The 17,608-nt window shown below is 30.8% G+C and overlaps 1 protein-coding gene across 1 annotated transcript; it reads right to left on the bottom strand.

Moving 5' to 3' along the window:
• Nucleotides 1-7,602: 7,602 nt before the first annotated feature.
• LOC110617690 (guanine nucleotide-binding protein subunit beta-like protein) lies at nt 7,603-10,014 on the bottom strand. Its single transcript, XM_021760647.2, has 2 exons — nt 9,051-10,014; nt 7,603-7,865 (listed from the first exon to the last, which is right to left on the bottom strand). Exons 1-2 carry the CDS (start codon nt 9,936-9,938, stop codon nt 7,764-7,766), a joined length of 990 nt encoding a protein of 329 aa, XP_021616339.1. The 5' UTR covers nt 9,939-10,014; the 3' UTR covers nt 7,603-7,763.
• Between the last annotated feature and the right edge of the window lie 7,594 nt (nt 10,015-17,608).

The raw sequence follows: 17,608 nt of genomic DNA on the forward strand, positions 1-17,608 counted from the left end.
TAATTCCAATGTGACGATCAGAAATGACACATAAATCTTCGCGTTCTATGACATAAGCTCTCAAACAAGACATGAACCATCCCCAATTATCTGAATCCTCCTTCTCGACAATAGCAAAAGCTAATGGAAATATCTGATTATTTCCATCAAGCCCTGTTGCACACAATATACACCCACTATATTTACCGTATAGGAATGTCCCGTCAACAAAAATCACTGGTCGACAATGCTTGAATCCTTCAATAGATTGACGATAAGCCCAAAACATACGATAAAATACACGAGAAATACGATCCAAACGATCATTTAAGTAATGGGGATCATCTTCAATTACGAAGATCGAACCATGATTGAAGTGGCACACTGCATTCATGTATTTACAGAGCCTTCCATATGATTCATCTCATCCGCAAAAAATTTTCCTAATTGCAAATTGTTTTGCCTTCCACGTTTTGGAATATGATGGTTCATATCCAATTTTATCTCTAACTTCTGCCTGAAGTGTTTTTATTTTAATTTGTGGTTGTTCTTCTATCATAGGCAAAATAAATTGACATAGAAATTTATTATCCAATTGAGGATGGTCTTTTTCAACCATTGGATTTGAACAAGTATGCGGTCCATTATACGATACAATTTTCCAAACCTCAGATCCCTCCTTCATTGAAGCACGCAAATGCCATTTACAGTTATGTTTTTTATTCTTGCATATAATGCTATATGTTTTTCTCTTTGTCTCGTCAGAACAAAACTGATGATGTCTACGCAAATGATATTCCTTTGCTGCTGCCATGACAGCATCTCTGCTTGGAAAAATCATCCCAACAGAAAACTCCATAGTCGGACTCCAAAACATATCAGTTGGTGGCTTTGCATAAGGGTCTACACGCATTAATTCAAAATCTATTTCTGAAAATGGCGGTGGATGCACTAGTGACAAAATAGGATTAGTAAACTGAGCAACAACATTATCATCACTTGATAATAATTCGTCGTCCTCAATCCAACCACTTTCGTACTCGTCAATGTCAGAATCAGATAATCTCTCTAAATCAACATATTCATCAACTTCATCCACAACTTCATTAACAATCATCGTTCTTGGATCAGTATTAGAGGGACCAGCACAATCATCGTTCTGATTTCTATGAATATCTCTAACGACATCGACGTAAAAAACTATGTTGTCAGACCCTAATGTACTGACGTAATCGAACATCATCTCTACATCGTCATCGTTCAGCAGCTTATGTAGTTCAAATTTGTAATCGTTACCACTAATAATTGGTTTCCTATATTCAATCTTGCATATGAATTGGTTGTGGTCTAACAAATTTGTAGAACGAACTATTTTCATAAAAAGATCCTCATAATTCAACCTTTGTTTCATACGAAAAAAATTGTGCTGGCCACCAACATAGTCGTAACCTAATTCGGTTCTAATAACATTACCATCCCAGTGTACAATTCCATAAGTCGGAAAACTCATTTTTGTCAAATCTATCATACACATTTCAAACAAAACAAAGAGTAATTAAGTATTTAATTAACACTAAAATATAAGTGCAATATATTTAAGTGCAATATAATTACTCGTACCTGTTTGTTTTGAATAATTCGATCTTATGGCCTGACAATGAAGATTGTACCCCAAACTGCAATATCAACAGTTAAATTTATTATATATTTATAAAAATTTGATCTTATAATTTTGCTATATATTTATAAAAATTCGATTTTGATAAATATTTTATTTTTTTTATTATGTAATCAAATTAATTCATAAATGACATAACTTGACACAAAATAAAGATTAATTTAAAAATTTTAAAACAATAATTAAAATTTTATTTTACTTATAATTCTTATAATTTTACTGCCATTAAAAAGAATATATATATTATTTATATTTATTTATTAATAGTTGTTAATATAATATATTTTTGTGAAACAGTTATTGTATAAAAAATAATTTATATTTTACATATATAAATAAAATAAAATATAAATACTATGTAAAGTTCAATTTTCTGAAAAAATAAGGATAATTGTATCCTAAATTTTCTTAAATTTTTAATGTACGCATCATTTTTAGACATTTTATTTTAATTTATTATTTAAAACTCTTCAAATTTTAATTAAATTTATATTACAAATTTTTTACCCAGCAGATTTGTAAATAAACACAAATTAGAAAAAAAAAAATTTCTATTATTTATTTTATATTTTATTCTAAGACATATTTTATCTTTCATGTTTTCCTTTCCCTCATAGAGATATATAATCATATTTTATAATATACAAAAAAATTAAATAACCTTAAATTATTGAAGCAACCTAAGAAAAAAAAAATAAAATATGAAGATAAGTCTAATTTTTTCTAATCAATGGTTCTTATGTATTAATTAAGAAATTAAAACTAACATCAATTGAAATAAATATATTATATAATAAAAAATGGTGCATACTAATAATTATATTATACTATATAAAGTATTAAATAAACATATTAAATAATATAACTAACCTTTACAATTTCTTTAAAATTGAAAGGAGGGTGTGTTGAAAATGGGAATTAAAATTGTTACTTTAGTACAGTAGAGGAGAGTAAATGTGAGGAGAGTTTGTGAGGAGGGTTTGTGAGGGGGTGAGGGGGAGAGTAAATGACGTGAGGAAGGAGGATGTATAAATGGAAACCTGGCGCCAATTAAAGCGGCACCAGGTTTCTCGGGACTGCATCCTGGCGCCACTTTAGGATGGTTTTGTAGCCGTCTCGAGGCGTCCAGTGTTGTACGCCTCGGGACAGCATTCTGGCGCCACTTTAAGTGGCGCCAGGACTTTTCTCTTCACGCCTCGGGACTTTTCTCTTCACGTCCCAGTGCACCAGTTCGGCCCTCTCTTCATGGCAGAGAATCTCTGCTATGAAGAGACGAACTGTTCGTGGCAGAGAATCTTTGCCATGAACAGTTCGTGGCGCCAGTTTAAGTGGCGCCACGAACTCTTCTCTCCATGAAGAGAAGTCTCTTCATGGCAGAGATTCTCTGCCATGAAGAGAGTTCATAGCAAAGAATCTCTGCCATGAACAGTTCGTGGCGCTATTTTAAGTGGCGCCACGAACTCTGCCAGGACGTTCATGCATGGCCAACTTTTTTTTTTTTTTTTTGCTTTCAAATTAATTAATAAATGACAAATTTTCAAATTATAATTCTTTATTTATTTATTGGTCTTATAATTAATAAACTCTGCCAGGACGTTCATGCATGGCCAACTTTTTTTTTATTTTTTGCTTTCAAATTAATTAATAAATGATAAATTTTCAAATTATAATTCTTTATTTATTTATTGGTCTTATAGTTATTGTGATTATAATACTTCAAATAAAAATTTTAAAATGAGTCAAAAAATTAATTATTATTAATTATAAAAATTAATTAATTTTTTTTCTCATTAATTATATAATGTACCTTATAATTTACTACAATGTAATTCTTTTATTAAAAGTTTAATATTTTACATATGTGAAAAGTATAATTTCTAATATACTTTAATTTTTCAATGCATTTATAATTAATTACAATTAAATTAAATATATTTTTTTAAATTTTAAACTTTATTATTTAAGAACAATTACTTCCATATTATATTATATACTTTTCATTATAAAGGCAGTTTTTAAGTTATTATCCAATCAAATTTTAACAAAAAAAATTTTGAATAAAAATATTAACATTAAATATATGTAACATAACAAAATATACATTTTAAAATAAAAAAGATAATATAAATTTAAAATACTAACTCATTACATATATTTTCATTTTTCTATTTATTTTTACATTTTCCAAATTTGCGACCTTCGCTTGAACGTTTAGCGGATTTAAATGTTCTTCCCCTTCTTTATTCCAAATAGTCATACAGATTCACTTTATAACTGGTACGTTCACCTCCTCCTGAAATTAATAAGTGAATATAAAGTTAAAAATATACATTACATTAAATATTAAATTTAACTAAATACGTACCTCTTAATCTTCTATTCTCTTTTACAGAATTCTTTTTGCGAAATAGGAAGACTGTATTGCAGACGCATCCAAGGTTCATAATCCAATTTTTCATAAACACGAAAATAATAATTAACTATATCAGAATAATTTTTAATTTCGGGTTTTGACCAAATAAAATTTAAAATTTTAAAATAACATAACGGAACTGTTTCGATCAAAACATTAATCATTTCTATATTCTAAATATTATAACCAGAGCAAATTATTTCTTGCAAATAATAATTAAACCATAAAATATGTTGAAAAAAATTATTTTCAGAATCTACTCTTAATTTATATATTTCTCTCCACATTTTTTTCACTCTATTTTTAGCTAATTTATCTCGTAAAACTTTTAGAACAACATAAATATAAGCCATAAGCTACTTAAAACAGAAAAAAATAAAAATAAAAAAGTGTGCAAATAAATTATCAAAAAATAAATAAATAAAAGGAGAGGGAAAATATGAGAAAGAACAGAAGAAAATCAAGACTCGTGGTGGAGGGTTATTAAGTCAAAGGATAGGTAAATATGAAGAAGAGTAAAATGGTGGATATGAAGTCTTGTAAAAGGGAGCAGAAAAATGGTGGTGGAGGGGGGTATTTATGGGGTCGAGGTAGGGGGTTGGCGCCTCTTTAAGAGGCGCCAGGTATGTGTCCCGAGGCGCCAGCCTGACTCTGGCGCTTCTTTAAGAAGCGCTAGCCTGCCTCTGAACACAGACTGGAGCCTCGGGAAGCGTCAGGCGAAACTTCCCGAGGCGCCTGGGTCAGGCTGGCGCTTCTTTAAGAAGCGCCAACCTTACTTGGCGCTTGTGTAAGAAGCGCCAGCCTTACCTGACGCTTGTGTAAGAAGCGCCAGCCTGATCTAGCGCTTCCCGAGGCGCCACGGTCAGGCTTGCGCTTCTTAAACAAGCTCCAGCGTGACCTGGGAAGCGCCGAGCAACGCTTCCCGAGGCGTCAGGCCACGCTGGCGCCCCTCAAAGAGGCGCCAAGACTTAATCTGGCGCCTCTTTGAAAGGCGCCAGGGTCTGGCGCTTCTCAAAGAAGCGCCAGACTCTCTTTTCGCCTGTCACGTGGCAGGCGAACCCCAAATCCGTTAATAAGTTTTCCCCAACCCCAAATCAGCAAATTTTAATTCCCCCGCCCCTAAATTTACAAAAAGCCCAAAAACTGATCCATCATTTTTCAAAAAAAAAAAAACAAACTCAAATCACTTAATCCTAATAGATAAAGTCCATCCATTTTTTTGGTCGGAGATAAAAGGATATTTATTAATATTTACCAACAGTACATGCCCAATAAAATACAGAAATATCAATGAGTCTAAAATCCAAAGGAATACATCTTAAAAAAATCTCTAAAGCCCAACAAAAAATCATAGGACCCAACCCTAAAAACCTGCTGAAAAACTTAATCCGAGCATAAGATTCGGTTGAAGATGATAACAGCGTCGTTCCGAAAAGTCCAACCATTGAATAAGGAGGCAATCCTAACAGTAGCGAGTTTTCTCCAACACCATTAGCCAAAAAAACCTTAAAAATCATATTGAAGTTCGAAAAAAAAAACTGCAACAAAAAACTTTTTCATATTGATAGAAAACGAACACTTGAGCAAACAAAACACAAACATAACTATATCAATGGATAAACAGTAAAAATCTGGCACAAAAAGGAGAGAAAACCTTTGCTTAATAACGTCAAGTTCACACTGTGCGAGTCAAGGTAGATTGTTTGCGATCCAACAACACCAGCAAAAGGGAATGAAGATGCATTCTTCGGTAACTTTTTCATGCCTTCCGAACTTCAACTCCACGAACCACTGCCAATCTCCTGTCGCTGAGATTTCACCTTAGAGAAAAGGATCTAGAGTCCTTGCAACGCCTTAAAAATTTGGATCGTGAATAGTATTTCGGCCTAGCAATATCTAGCTTGAGGGCGGCATAGCCCATCCCTCTCCTACGCAAACCTTTCATAAAATGCAGAATCTCATTTGCTACAATTATGTTGTCCATAATAAGCCTGCCACCCACAAAAGCGCTCCTCATTTATTTATTTTTGTATTCTTAACTAATTAATATTTTTCTATTGAATTTCTATTTTTTCTCAGTTAAGATATATTTACTAAATCAAACTCCATATTTATCCCCTTGACATTCGACTAAAACTTTAATCTTTCATGTAATAAATAAATAAAAAAAAAACTGTAATCTTCCATAATTTGAGAATTAGGAGGAATAAAGATTAATTCTTTGATGGAGAAATTGAATTAAATTTAGAAGAGGCATTCAAGACTTAAGAACAAGCCCTTTCTTTTAACTCCTAAAGAAAAAATTTTCTAACCTCTTCTTGAATCTAAAATTTTACAAGAATTTAATTTATTTTTTTTATAAATTTTTTTGTTTTAAATTAAAAAATTCATTTCCTTTCTAACTTTCAAAATTTTCATTTTTAAAAAATTATTTAAATTTTTTTCTTACAAAGTAAATCTTATTAAACGGAGATAAAAATTTCTAGAGCGCTTCATCTAGTTTTTATCCCTATCGGTGAAAAATTCTCTCGTCTCCTTCATGAATGACTGTCTAAATCTTTTTTTTTTTCTTGTTTCTTTTTTATGTATATCTGAACATAGATGGTAGAGAATCGACCTTCAGTGATCTATGGTGCGTGGCAGTTTGGGTTTATGGCCAAATTCCAGAGGTAAAGAGGAAGGTAATGGTGCCGATGCTAAATGGCTGACACGAAAATCCTTCCATGACTATACAAATACCAGACTGTCATGGCCCTGTCTCTCTAGTTTCGGACGAGAAAGTCTCCAGTTTCAATGGGTTGCAATGAAGAAATCAATTGCCAGTAATGCGATTGGAAGTGCTCTTGCGGTGACTTTGGCGGTGGGAAGTGGCTTTGTTGGCATCCCCTTCCACTAGTCTAGCTAGTATGGGCTTCACCTGATTAGGTCTGATTTGCTTGAGCAATGTTTAGCGCCGTTGTCTGGAATTGTGCTCTTTAACTCTTTTTGTAATCCATTAGCAAATGAAAAAAAAAATACAAAGAGGAAGAAGACTTGAAAAGAAATCAAGTGCTAAAAAAAATGGGGCCTTGAAAATCTCCACACATACACTTGGAAGTCTGAACCACCGCAGAAGCAAACAAGAATAATACCAGTTTTAATCGACTTGCACTTCCCGATACATATCCTGGGTTGTGATCTGGCTCTCACAATGAGGATCTCACCAGGAACACAAGTACTATTTGTCTTAAATCTTTTTCAAAATCCATTTAAATTTATTATTTATATGGATTAAATGCCCGAATAATACTAAAAATTTAGTACTACATGTTTGCTAACATTTACAAAGTATAGAAATGTTTTGCTTTTAATTGTATTTTAAAAATATTTACCCAACAGTTGGGGTCCTTAAGAGGCATCTGTGATAAGACCTACAAGCGACACTCTCAAGTCTAAAATAACCAAATTCCCATATTAAAACTCTCGATTCTGAAACCAATTTGTGATCTAAAATGAAATAATTCAGAATATCTAACACGTGTGATCCAAAATCAAAACAACAGAGGCCTCAAAGCCAATATATAATATAGAACTTGAAGAGACAGCCAAAGATCCAAAACTTCCAACAAAATCTTAAATAGGTTTTCAAGAAAAGCATTTGTTTAGGAATAAAAAAAAAAAAAAGAAATCTGCACTACTCAACTCAATGCTTTCTTAATAGCGTCCGATCCCCCAGACTCTGATAACACCATCTGTATAACCACTGAACAAAGTGCTTCCATCTGCACTCCAATTCAAGCTTGTGCAGTAGATGTTCTGCAAAATCAATTCAAAAGTTACAAGACAAGCAATTGCTCTACGATTATCATTCAAGATAGAAAGCCTCGAAGTTTGAAATAACTGAGATGTTCATCATGGTACCATGATGAATTAAAGTTATGGTCAATTAAAAGTTAGGCAGGTAAAATTCCCAACATCTTCATTCAAATATCAAAAGAAAAATTTTCTCACTGTATATCTGACAGCAGCAAGAACACACGTCATGGCTTTCAACTACCCTAGTTCCAAACCAACTGGAATTACCTTGCCCAAGACACATGACTATATCCTTCAACTACTACTGGAATCCATATAATACAATAGTTTTGCATAATTTACATGCAAAACACTTAAACAACATGCACAAAAACTCCAATCACACTTAAGACATAAGCAAACTTGTAAATGGATATTGTTCAGAAAATAAACACTTGAATTGGAGAGAGATGTGTGCAAATTAATCCAAGAAACAAAAACTAAACATAAAAAAAGGCAAAGCCAGATGAACATCCAACACAAAAACAATGTTAACCAAATACTAATTAAGATGCCTCTCAACACCCAGTGTTATAGACTGCTCTCAACATAAGAAATAAATAAATAAATAAATAAATTAGAACACCATGATATAGATTATGTACATTAGTGACTATAGAAACCAAGAGAACTCAAAGCTAAGCCTAGCTTACAAATGCATATGTTTCAAGTCAATATTATCTAAACAATGCTATGAATTTGTCTATTAATTAGACAACAATCGATAAAACATAATTAAATAAAGAAGCAAACACCCATAAATAATACCTCACCAAGCATATCCAACAATGCCTAACCATATAACAATTAGCCAAACACAACAATATTTTACAATATACTAAAGTAAAAATAAGCAACAATGTAAACAATGCCATGTATTTCTCTATAAGCAGAATGTATTAATTACATAAAAATCAATAGAACATAAATAAACAAAGAAGCGAAGCAAACACCCATACAAAAATTTGTTCTTAAAAAAGCTAACCAAACATTCCCAGCAATACCTGACCATATAATAATAATCAACAAAATGAATAAACTATTAGCCAAACACAACAATATTTTACAATATACTAAAGAAAAATTAAGCATCAAAACCAATAGAGCTAAAATAAACAATCAGATAAAAGAGCAAAGGGCATATACCTTCTTTTTGGCACTGGTACCAGTAGCGGTACTGCCTTCAGATTTCTCAGCCTCGGCCTTGAGATCGACCTTCAAATCCTCTACAATGCTTTTGCTCTCCAAATCCCAGATCTTAATACTATGTTCTGTGGCTGCGCAAAGCCAATACCTATTGGGACTGAAACACAAAGCATTAATTACTGCACCTGCATCCAAGCTATAAAGTCTCTTCCCCTCTGCCAAATCCCACAGCAGAATGACTCCATCTTTCCCTCCGCTCGCGCACAAGGAACCATCAGGTGACACAGCCACGGTGTTCACATAACCACCATGACCAGCCAAAGTGCACCTAAGCTTACAATTGGTCAAATTCCACACCTTCACAGTTCGGTCCCAGGAAGCAGAAACAATGGTTGGCTGATGCGTACTGGGGCTGAAGCGGACGCAGCTTACCCAATCAGTATGAGCATCACCATCCTGAATTGTATACTTACACTCTCCAAGAGTATTCCAAAGCTTAATCGTACGGTCACGAGATGCTGACACGATCTGACGGTTATCAATTGAGAAAGCAACAGAAAGCACGTCCTTAGTATGCCCAACAAATCGCCGAGCAGAGACACCAGTTGCAAGATCCCAAAGGCGTAGCTCACCGTCCCACGAGCCAGAAAGGGCAAACTGACCATCGGAAGAGAGAACGACGTCCTGCACAAAGTGGGAATGGCCGGTGAGGCGACGGCGGGGAACACCGTAGGTTTTCTCCTCCTTGGTGAGATGCCAGAGGATGATGGATTTGTCACGGGAGGAGGTGACGATCATATCGGAGTTGTCGATAGGGGTGGCGATGGCGGTGACCTGATCAGTATGGGCCCTCATGGTGCCGCGAAGAACCAAACCCTCAACAGCCATCGTTGCTCTGGTTAGGGTTAGAGAGAGAGAGAGAGAGAATTGGAGTGGGCAGACGCAGAGAGAGGCAGATAAAGGGTGATAGGATGAAATGAATATATATAGTATGGGGAATGCAAGTTAGGGTTTTGCTTCGTTTTTGTTTCGAGTAAATTAATATTTAATTCTTATAATTTAATAAAATTTGCTTATTAGTCTCTTATACTATTAAAAGCTGGCAATGAAATCTTAAAACGGCAAACTGTAGTTTAGTCCACGGAACCAAAGGAGGGCAGGGGTCACGGGTTTTGTGAAATTTTAAGTAATTATTAGGGTTATTTTTATAATTTTCAAACTTTATATAATTCTTTTTTAACAATACAATACCATTACATTTACCAAAATTCAATAGAACTCGTACAAAAAGGTTAGAATCCAACTACACAATTATAAAAAATACTATTCAATGAAATTATATAATTTTAGATATTATTTAATTTTAAATAAAATTATATAATTTTATTATAAAAATAAAGAAAAATAATTTTACAATATATCATACTCATCAAAATTTGTTTTATTGCAATAAAATTTTTAACAACTCTATTCTGAGTTTTCTTTTAATTTTAAGAGTTTAAAAATTCTGAGTTTTCTTTTAATTTTAAGAGTTTAAAAATTATAATAGAAATATTATATTATAGTTGATTACTTAGTTTCTTAATATATTTTATATAAAAATATTATATGATATTATGAATATTTGATATTATTTTAAAATTGAGTGTGAAATTGATAATTTAATATAAATAATATTAGTATTATGTTAAAAATATTTAATTGTTTTATTCAAATTTAAATTTTATTACAGTGAGTACTGTACCAAAATTAGAATTGAAATAAGGATCGATACTAGATTGAACTGAAACAAAAAACATATAGAATCATACCGAAATCGTACTGAAATTCGGTTTTAGTTCTGATTCAAAAAAATTCAAAAAAATCACTTTCAATTCTAATTCATGTTCCTACAAGAAACCGTCTCAGAACTAGAACCACACATCTCTATCAGCAATAGCCCAAGGCTTCCAACCAACTTGCATCTAGCAGTACTCCACATGCCCAACACACAGTTTTGCCAATTAATTATGTCCATACATACAACCTAGTTGAGATGGAATCAAAGCCCAACTCCATCCCAATTCATGTTCACCCAATTAAGGATCTGACAAACCACCCCACCAGAAGGAGCGAGTGTCCTTGTTAGTAGGGCTTACAAATACTTCTCAAACTGCTGCAAGATAGTATCCATTTCCCAAGTAGTTTCAATAATTGACTTATCTTTCCACTGAATAAGCAACTCTGTCATTCTATTTTTCTTACTTTGCTCCAAGGTTCTATTATTCATAATCTTCCAAATCTGATCATCAAATTGTTTTCTCACAATCGATGCAGCTCTTGTAGCTTGACTTCTTAAAAATTCTGCCATATCTTCATGAAACTTTTTTAGGAGACTCACATGGAAAATTGAATGAACTTTCAACCTCTCAAGCAACTTCACTTTGTAGGCAATATTGCCCTCTTTAGCCACAACTTCAAAAAGGCCATCATATTTGGGAATCAATCCCCTATGAATTGCTTTACTACTTATCTTCTTCCAGATTTGTGGAGTCAACTTCAACGACACTTTATCTCTAACATTGAACTCAACATCCCTCCTCTCCCTATTCGCATACTTCTTTATTATTCTTGAAGTTTTCCTTTAGTTGTCACTAGTTTCCTCTATTAGCTCTTGCTTGCTCTTGGCAAACCTATATGCAACAGGACACTTGCCTCCAATCCTTTATTTCACCACCTCCATGGAAGAGTTAAGCTATTGTCTCAAAACAAGTTTAAAGGGACTCAATTTCGTGGAAGAAGACTTGTGCAAATTATAACAAAATTGTGCACTATCTAGCAGCTTCAACTGATTTTCTTGGCTTGCACTCACATAATGCCTAAGGTACTCCTCAAGCAAGCAATTTATCATTCTGGTCTGCCCATCCGTTTGGGGATGATCGATAATAGAGAACTTTAACTCCGTCCCCTTCATATAAAAGAGAGCAGTCTAAAATTGACTAATAAAACATGTATCCCTGTCACTTACAATGTCTCTTGGCAAACTAAAGTATTTCACAACATTCTTATAAAATAGGTCAACAACAACATTAGAGAGACAAGCAGAACTTGCAAGAATAAACATAACATACTTGGAGAATCTATTTACCACGACCATGATAGAAGCCATGCCATTCACCTTAGGGAACCCACCAATGAAATCCATAGACACTGAATTCCAAGGTTTTTCAACGATTGGCAACGGTTGTAGCAAACCTACCTACTTTTGGTGCTCACTCTTGTCTTGTTGTCATACTAGACAAGTGCGAACACAAACCACGACATCCTCCTCCATCATCAGCCAGAAATAATTCATTTCCAAGAGAGTTATCATCCTACTCACACCTGAATGACTAGCCCATTGAGGGTCATGTGCCTCCCTAAGAATCTCCTTTCGTAGGCCACCAACACTAGGAACAAATAACCTACCACCTGAAGCCATGAAGAGATCATCTTCCATATAATATTTTCTCACAATCCCATCTTTAATCTGCTGAACCAGGATTTTCCATGCCATAGGAATGAATTATGTCCATTATATCAGCCTGGACACGGGTGGTATTGTATAACGCAACAACTACTTCCTTTCTATTAAGAGCATTAGCAACCTGATTGTGCCTGGCTGGCTTATTCTCCCACACAAAATTATACTCAGCCAGGAACTCTTGCCATCGAGCCTACTTAGGAGATAACTGCTTCTGGGTCCTGAATAAAGTGTTAGTAATATTATTAGTTTTAACAATAAATTCTATACCCAGCAAGTGTGCTCTCTACATATGGAGACAATGAACAACAACAACCATCTTCTTCTTATGGACAAAATACTTTTGTTTAGTTACACTCAATTTTCTGCTTTCAAATCCAATGGGATATCCATCCTAGACCAACACCTTACCTACAGCTTTGTCAAAAGCATCTGCATGCACTTCAAAAGGTACACTGAAATCATGTAGTTTAAGTACAGATTCTGAAGCAATAACAACTTTCAATTTCTCAAAGGCATATTGGCAATGACTTGACCACTGCCACCTCTCATTCTTCTTTAGAACATCATTCAACAGTGTAGCTAAGAATTCTCACTTGGTTCAATCACAAACTCAACTTCGAAATGAGGTTTCACAAGCACACATTCTTAGCTATGAAAATATAAAACACCGGTCAATTATATGAAAAACTTTCCAACCCTTTATTCACCAAAAGGAAAACTATATAAAGGACTCCTCTTACAGATTATCCCATATTTACATGTGTACATATTTAAAGAAAACAAATAGCAGTTACAAAATGGGAGTTACAAACAGTTTGACTAACATCCTCAGCCCACTAGGAGAATAATCGCCCATAATTTGTCTTGTAGAAAACTGCTCTCATGCTAGCATAACTTCCCCTCATTTGTAGACAACTCCTTTGCCTCCAACAACTTCCATCTTCACTATCCAAATGATGGATTGGACTGATACCCAAGCCCAACCCTTGCAAGCTAACCAGCAACAACCCAAGATTTCTAACCAACTTGCACCCAGAAGCACTCCACACTGCCCAACACACAATCTTGCCAATTAAGTGTGCCCATGCACATAACCTAGTTGTAGTGGAATAAAGGTCCAACTCCATCCCAACTCATGCTTACCTAATCAAGAGTCTGACAATAGACTTGGCTATGGTCCCATTAGACTTAGCTATGGTACCATTCGAATATGAACCGGACCGCTCAATTGATTCTAGTTCTTAGACTAGACCGAAATTTTATACTAAAAGGTAGATTATAGGCTTCCTTATCTAAACCAGATTATAATTGGATCAAAATTGATCAATTTGAATTGATAGTTCAGTTCAATTTTAAATTTCTAAAATAAATTATAAGAAAATTGTGTCACTTAATACATAGAGAAGTTAATTATTAAATAATTAAGTTCAAAGTTTATTTTTTTACTTATAAAAAAATATTTTTATTTAAATGTAATATTATTTTATTTTTATATTATACAAACATATACATTTTACAATTTACTTATTTATTCAACTATTAATTTAATAATATTTAATATTTATATTTATTTTTTATTTAATTTTATAAATTTTATACATAAAATTTTTTTAACTAAAATCATATTAACCGTTTAGAAGTTAAATTTAATTAGAATTGAAATCAGAATCATAAAAAATTATAATTGTAACCATAATTACTTTAAAATATATCAAAACCATTATAAAATTAATTTTTTTTTCAAATTAATAAAATCATATTGATTTCAGATCATAGTGCAAATCAAATCAATCTAAATCAATTCCAAACCGAAACCACCATTGGCCAGGACTACATCATGGGACCATGATGTGAGTGGGACTCAACCTATAACCTTATTTTCTTTTGTCTTCCTTGGAATTGTTTTCCTTGGAATTGTTTTCCTTTTTAGTGGTTACTGGCCTTAGCACATTTTCATATGAATTCCAATTACATTAGAAGTGTAGAAATTTGTTAAAATGTTGTAAAAAATGAAGTTGATTCATGGAGGTGATTGCGAAAGGAACTCATATACCATAAATAATTTCTTAGGAAGAAGATGGTCATTAGAAGTAGAAGAACCTCTAGGCTTCCTATGCTGATCACATGAAATATTGGTTAGGATTCAGATTATAATTGTAATAGTTAGAATCATATGAATCTATGTCTTTATACAGATTTATGTATCATGGTTAGGAGCCAGAGACTGGAGTCATTCAGCTTATAGTCCAAAACCAATTGATTAGCGGTGAGCATTTAGTCGATTCAATTTAAAATCAAACTGAATCGAAAAAATTAAAAATCAAAATTTTAGTATTTATAAAAATCGAATTGAATTAATTTTGATAAAAAATTGAATCGAACTGAATTGATCTAATTCGATTTGATTTGATTTCATTGGTTTGAATTTTTAATAAATTTTTTATTTTTTACACTTTATTTTTAATATTTTAAAATTTAATTGAAATATTTTAACCTTAATATGATATAATTTCACTGTATTATTGAAAATAATATACTATTATCACTAATCCGTTCGGTTCTTTTTTTAATTTTTTTCTGATTAAAATTGAATCGAATTGAAATAACTGAAATTTTTGAAATTAAAAATCAAATCGGACCGAATCGAAATAAATGAAAAATCAAACTGAATTTTTAAATTAATTCGATTCGATAAATTTTTTCAATTTGAACCGGACACCGATAACCCCAATAATTGATACTGAAATTCGTTGTATCCATGTATGTGTATCTCTATTTAACTAATAGGGGAGAGCATAAATCGGTCTGAACCAAAAAACCGAACCGAATCGATCAATTTCGGTTTAATGATTCGGTTAATTGGAAGGTTCGATTCGGTTCGGTTAATATTTTTCAATTTATTCGGTTTTCGATTCGGTTCGGTTTAAACGTGTTAAATAACTGAAAAATCGATTTTACACATAGAAATACTGATTTTATATATATTTTTAAATTTTATATGGATTTTTATGGATTTTTTAAATATTATTATTATGTATTCAAACAATATTTATTGATAAATTTATGTGAAATATTTATTAAATTATTCTACTGAAATTAAAAGCAGAAAATTAAAAAAATTACACATTTCGATTTGAATTGAATCAAATCGAACCGATTTTTATCGGTTCGATTCGGTTTGGTTATATTTTTATAATCAATTTTTCCGATTTTTAATATTTTTATACTTCAATTTTCAGTTTTTTCGGTTCGGAACCGAACCGACCAATTGCACAGCCCTATAATAACTAATATGGATTTTATTATTCAGTTATCACTTAATAACCAAAATAAACCGGTGAAATTGAACTATTTTGAAAGATGTAAATTTGGTTAGATTAGTTTTAATTTGATAACCGCAATAAGTTAATTATTATTTATTAATAAAATATTATTTAAAATGGTAATTTAATTAAATAATAAAATTATCTTTGGATTTTAAATCTCTATTCCATCAACTATTTTTTTTCGGTTTTAATTTTGTTTGGCTGCCATATGAGGAGAAGAAAGAAAATTAAAAAAATAAAAAAATAACTCTCATCAGAAAAGAATAAAAAAATAAAAATGTTAATAAAGTGAAAATAAAAAATTAATTGAAATGCCTAATTTAGGTTAATTGAAATTCTATAGCTAAATTAACATAATCCTTTTTTAAAAAATAATCCAACTTTTTATTTTAATTTCAAATATAAAAGTTAACTTTACATATTTGAAAATTTTAATTATTTAAAAAAAACTCAAGAACACCAAAAACATAATCTTAATCATCATATTTAAAATATAGATATTAAAATAAAAAATAATTCGAAAATATATTTATATAATATAATAAATATAAATAATATTAAAAATTAAAAATTTTATTTTAAGAATTTAAAATTAAATCAAATTAAAATGTTAAGTGATGAAATAAAATCATAAATTTGATTAATTTGTATGCCGATAAGGGAAGTTTCTAAAAACAAAGTAGAATAAATAAAGGAAAAAATTATTATTTAATTTTTAGAGAAATTATTTTTTAATTTTAAATAATATATTAAAATATTTTTAATATTTTAATAAATATACTAATTAATTAATTTTTTATTAATTTTAACTGTTAAATATTTTATTATTTAATTCTTATAATTTTAAAAAAATTTATTAATTAATAAATCAAATTTTTAAAAAATTTACTAATTAATCCTCAGGGACTAATTTAATAAATTAATTTAAAGGTTTTAAAAATCGAAAAACCTCTCTCTTTTAAAAGTCTTACCTTACAAAATAAATTCCATAAAACCAATATATTGAATTTTAAATTTTTAAAAAATTTACAATTCTATATTTATTTCAAAAATTACTCAATTTAAAATAATTTTAAATTTTATAAAATCAAACACTTTAATTTTTATTAAATAAATATTTTTAATTTCAATACCATTTAATTATATAATTTTAACTATGTGCATAATTTAATTCCTATAATTTAATTATTTTTTAGTCATTAAAATTAAAATAAGTTGATTAATAATTTTTAATACTTTATTTTTTTTTAATTTTAACTATAAATATTATTTAATTTCTATAATTTTAATTATTTATACTATTTAATTTATTTAACAAAATTAAAGTAAATCAATTAATAATTTTCTTGAAATAAAATAATTTGATCTTATTGTAGGGTAACAATATAATTTATGAATGTAATAAAATCTACAATTTAATTATTTAATTTTTATTTTATTAACAAATATATTTTCTAAATTTCACTATTAATAAAAAAATCCACTCAAATTAAATAAATCAAATTATTATAAAAATTAAAAATTAAAAAATTAAATTATTATAATTTAATAATAAATTTAAAATAAATTATTTTATTAATAAAATAAAATTTTAAAGCTAAATTATTTATTATTAAATTAATAAAAATTAAACTATAAACTTTGATAAATCTCATAAACTATATTGTAAATTACCAATTTCCCAATCCTAAAAATCGTCGGACAAAAGACTATAGAGTGTACAGAGG

Source organism: Manihot esculenta, chromosome 6 (genome assembly GCF_001659605.2).
Source record: "Manihot esculenta cultivar AM560-2 chromosome 6, M.esculenta_v8, whole genome shotgun sequence".
In the NCBI taxonomy this organism is placed as follows: domain Eukaryota; kingdom Viridiplantae; phylum Streptophyta; class Magnoliopsida; order Malpighiales; family Euphorbiaceae; genus Manihot; species Manihot esculenta.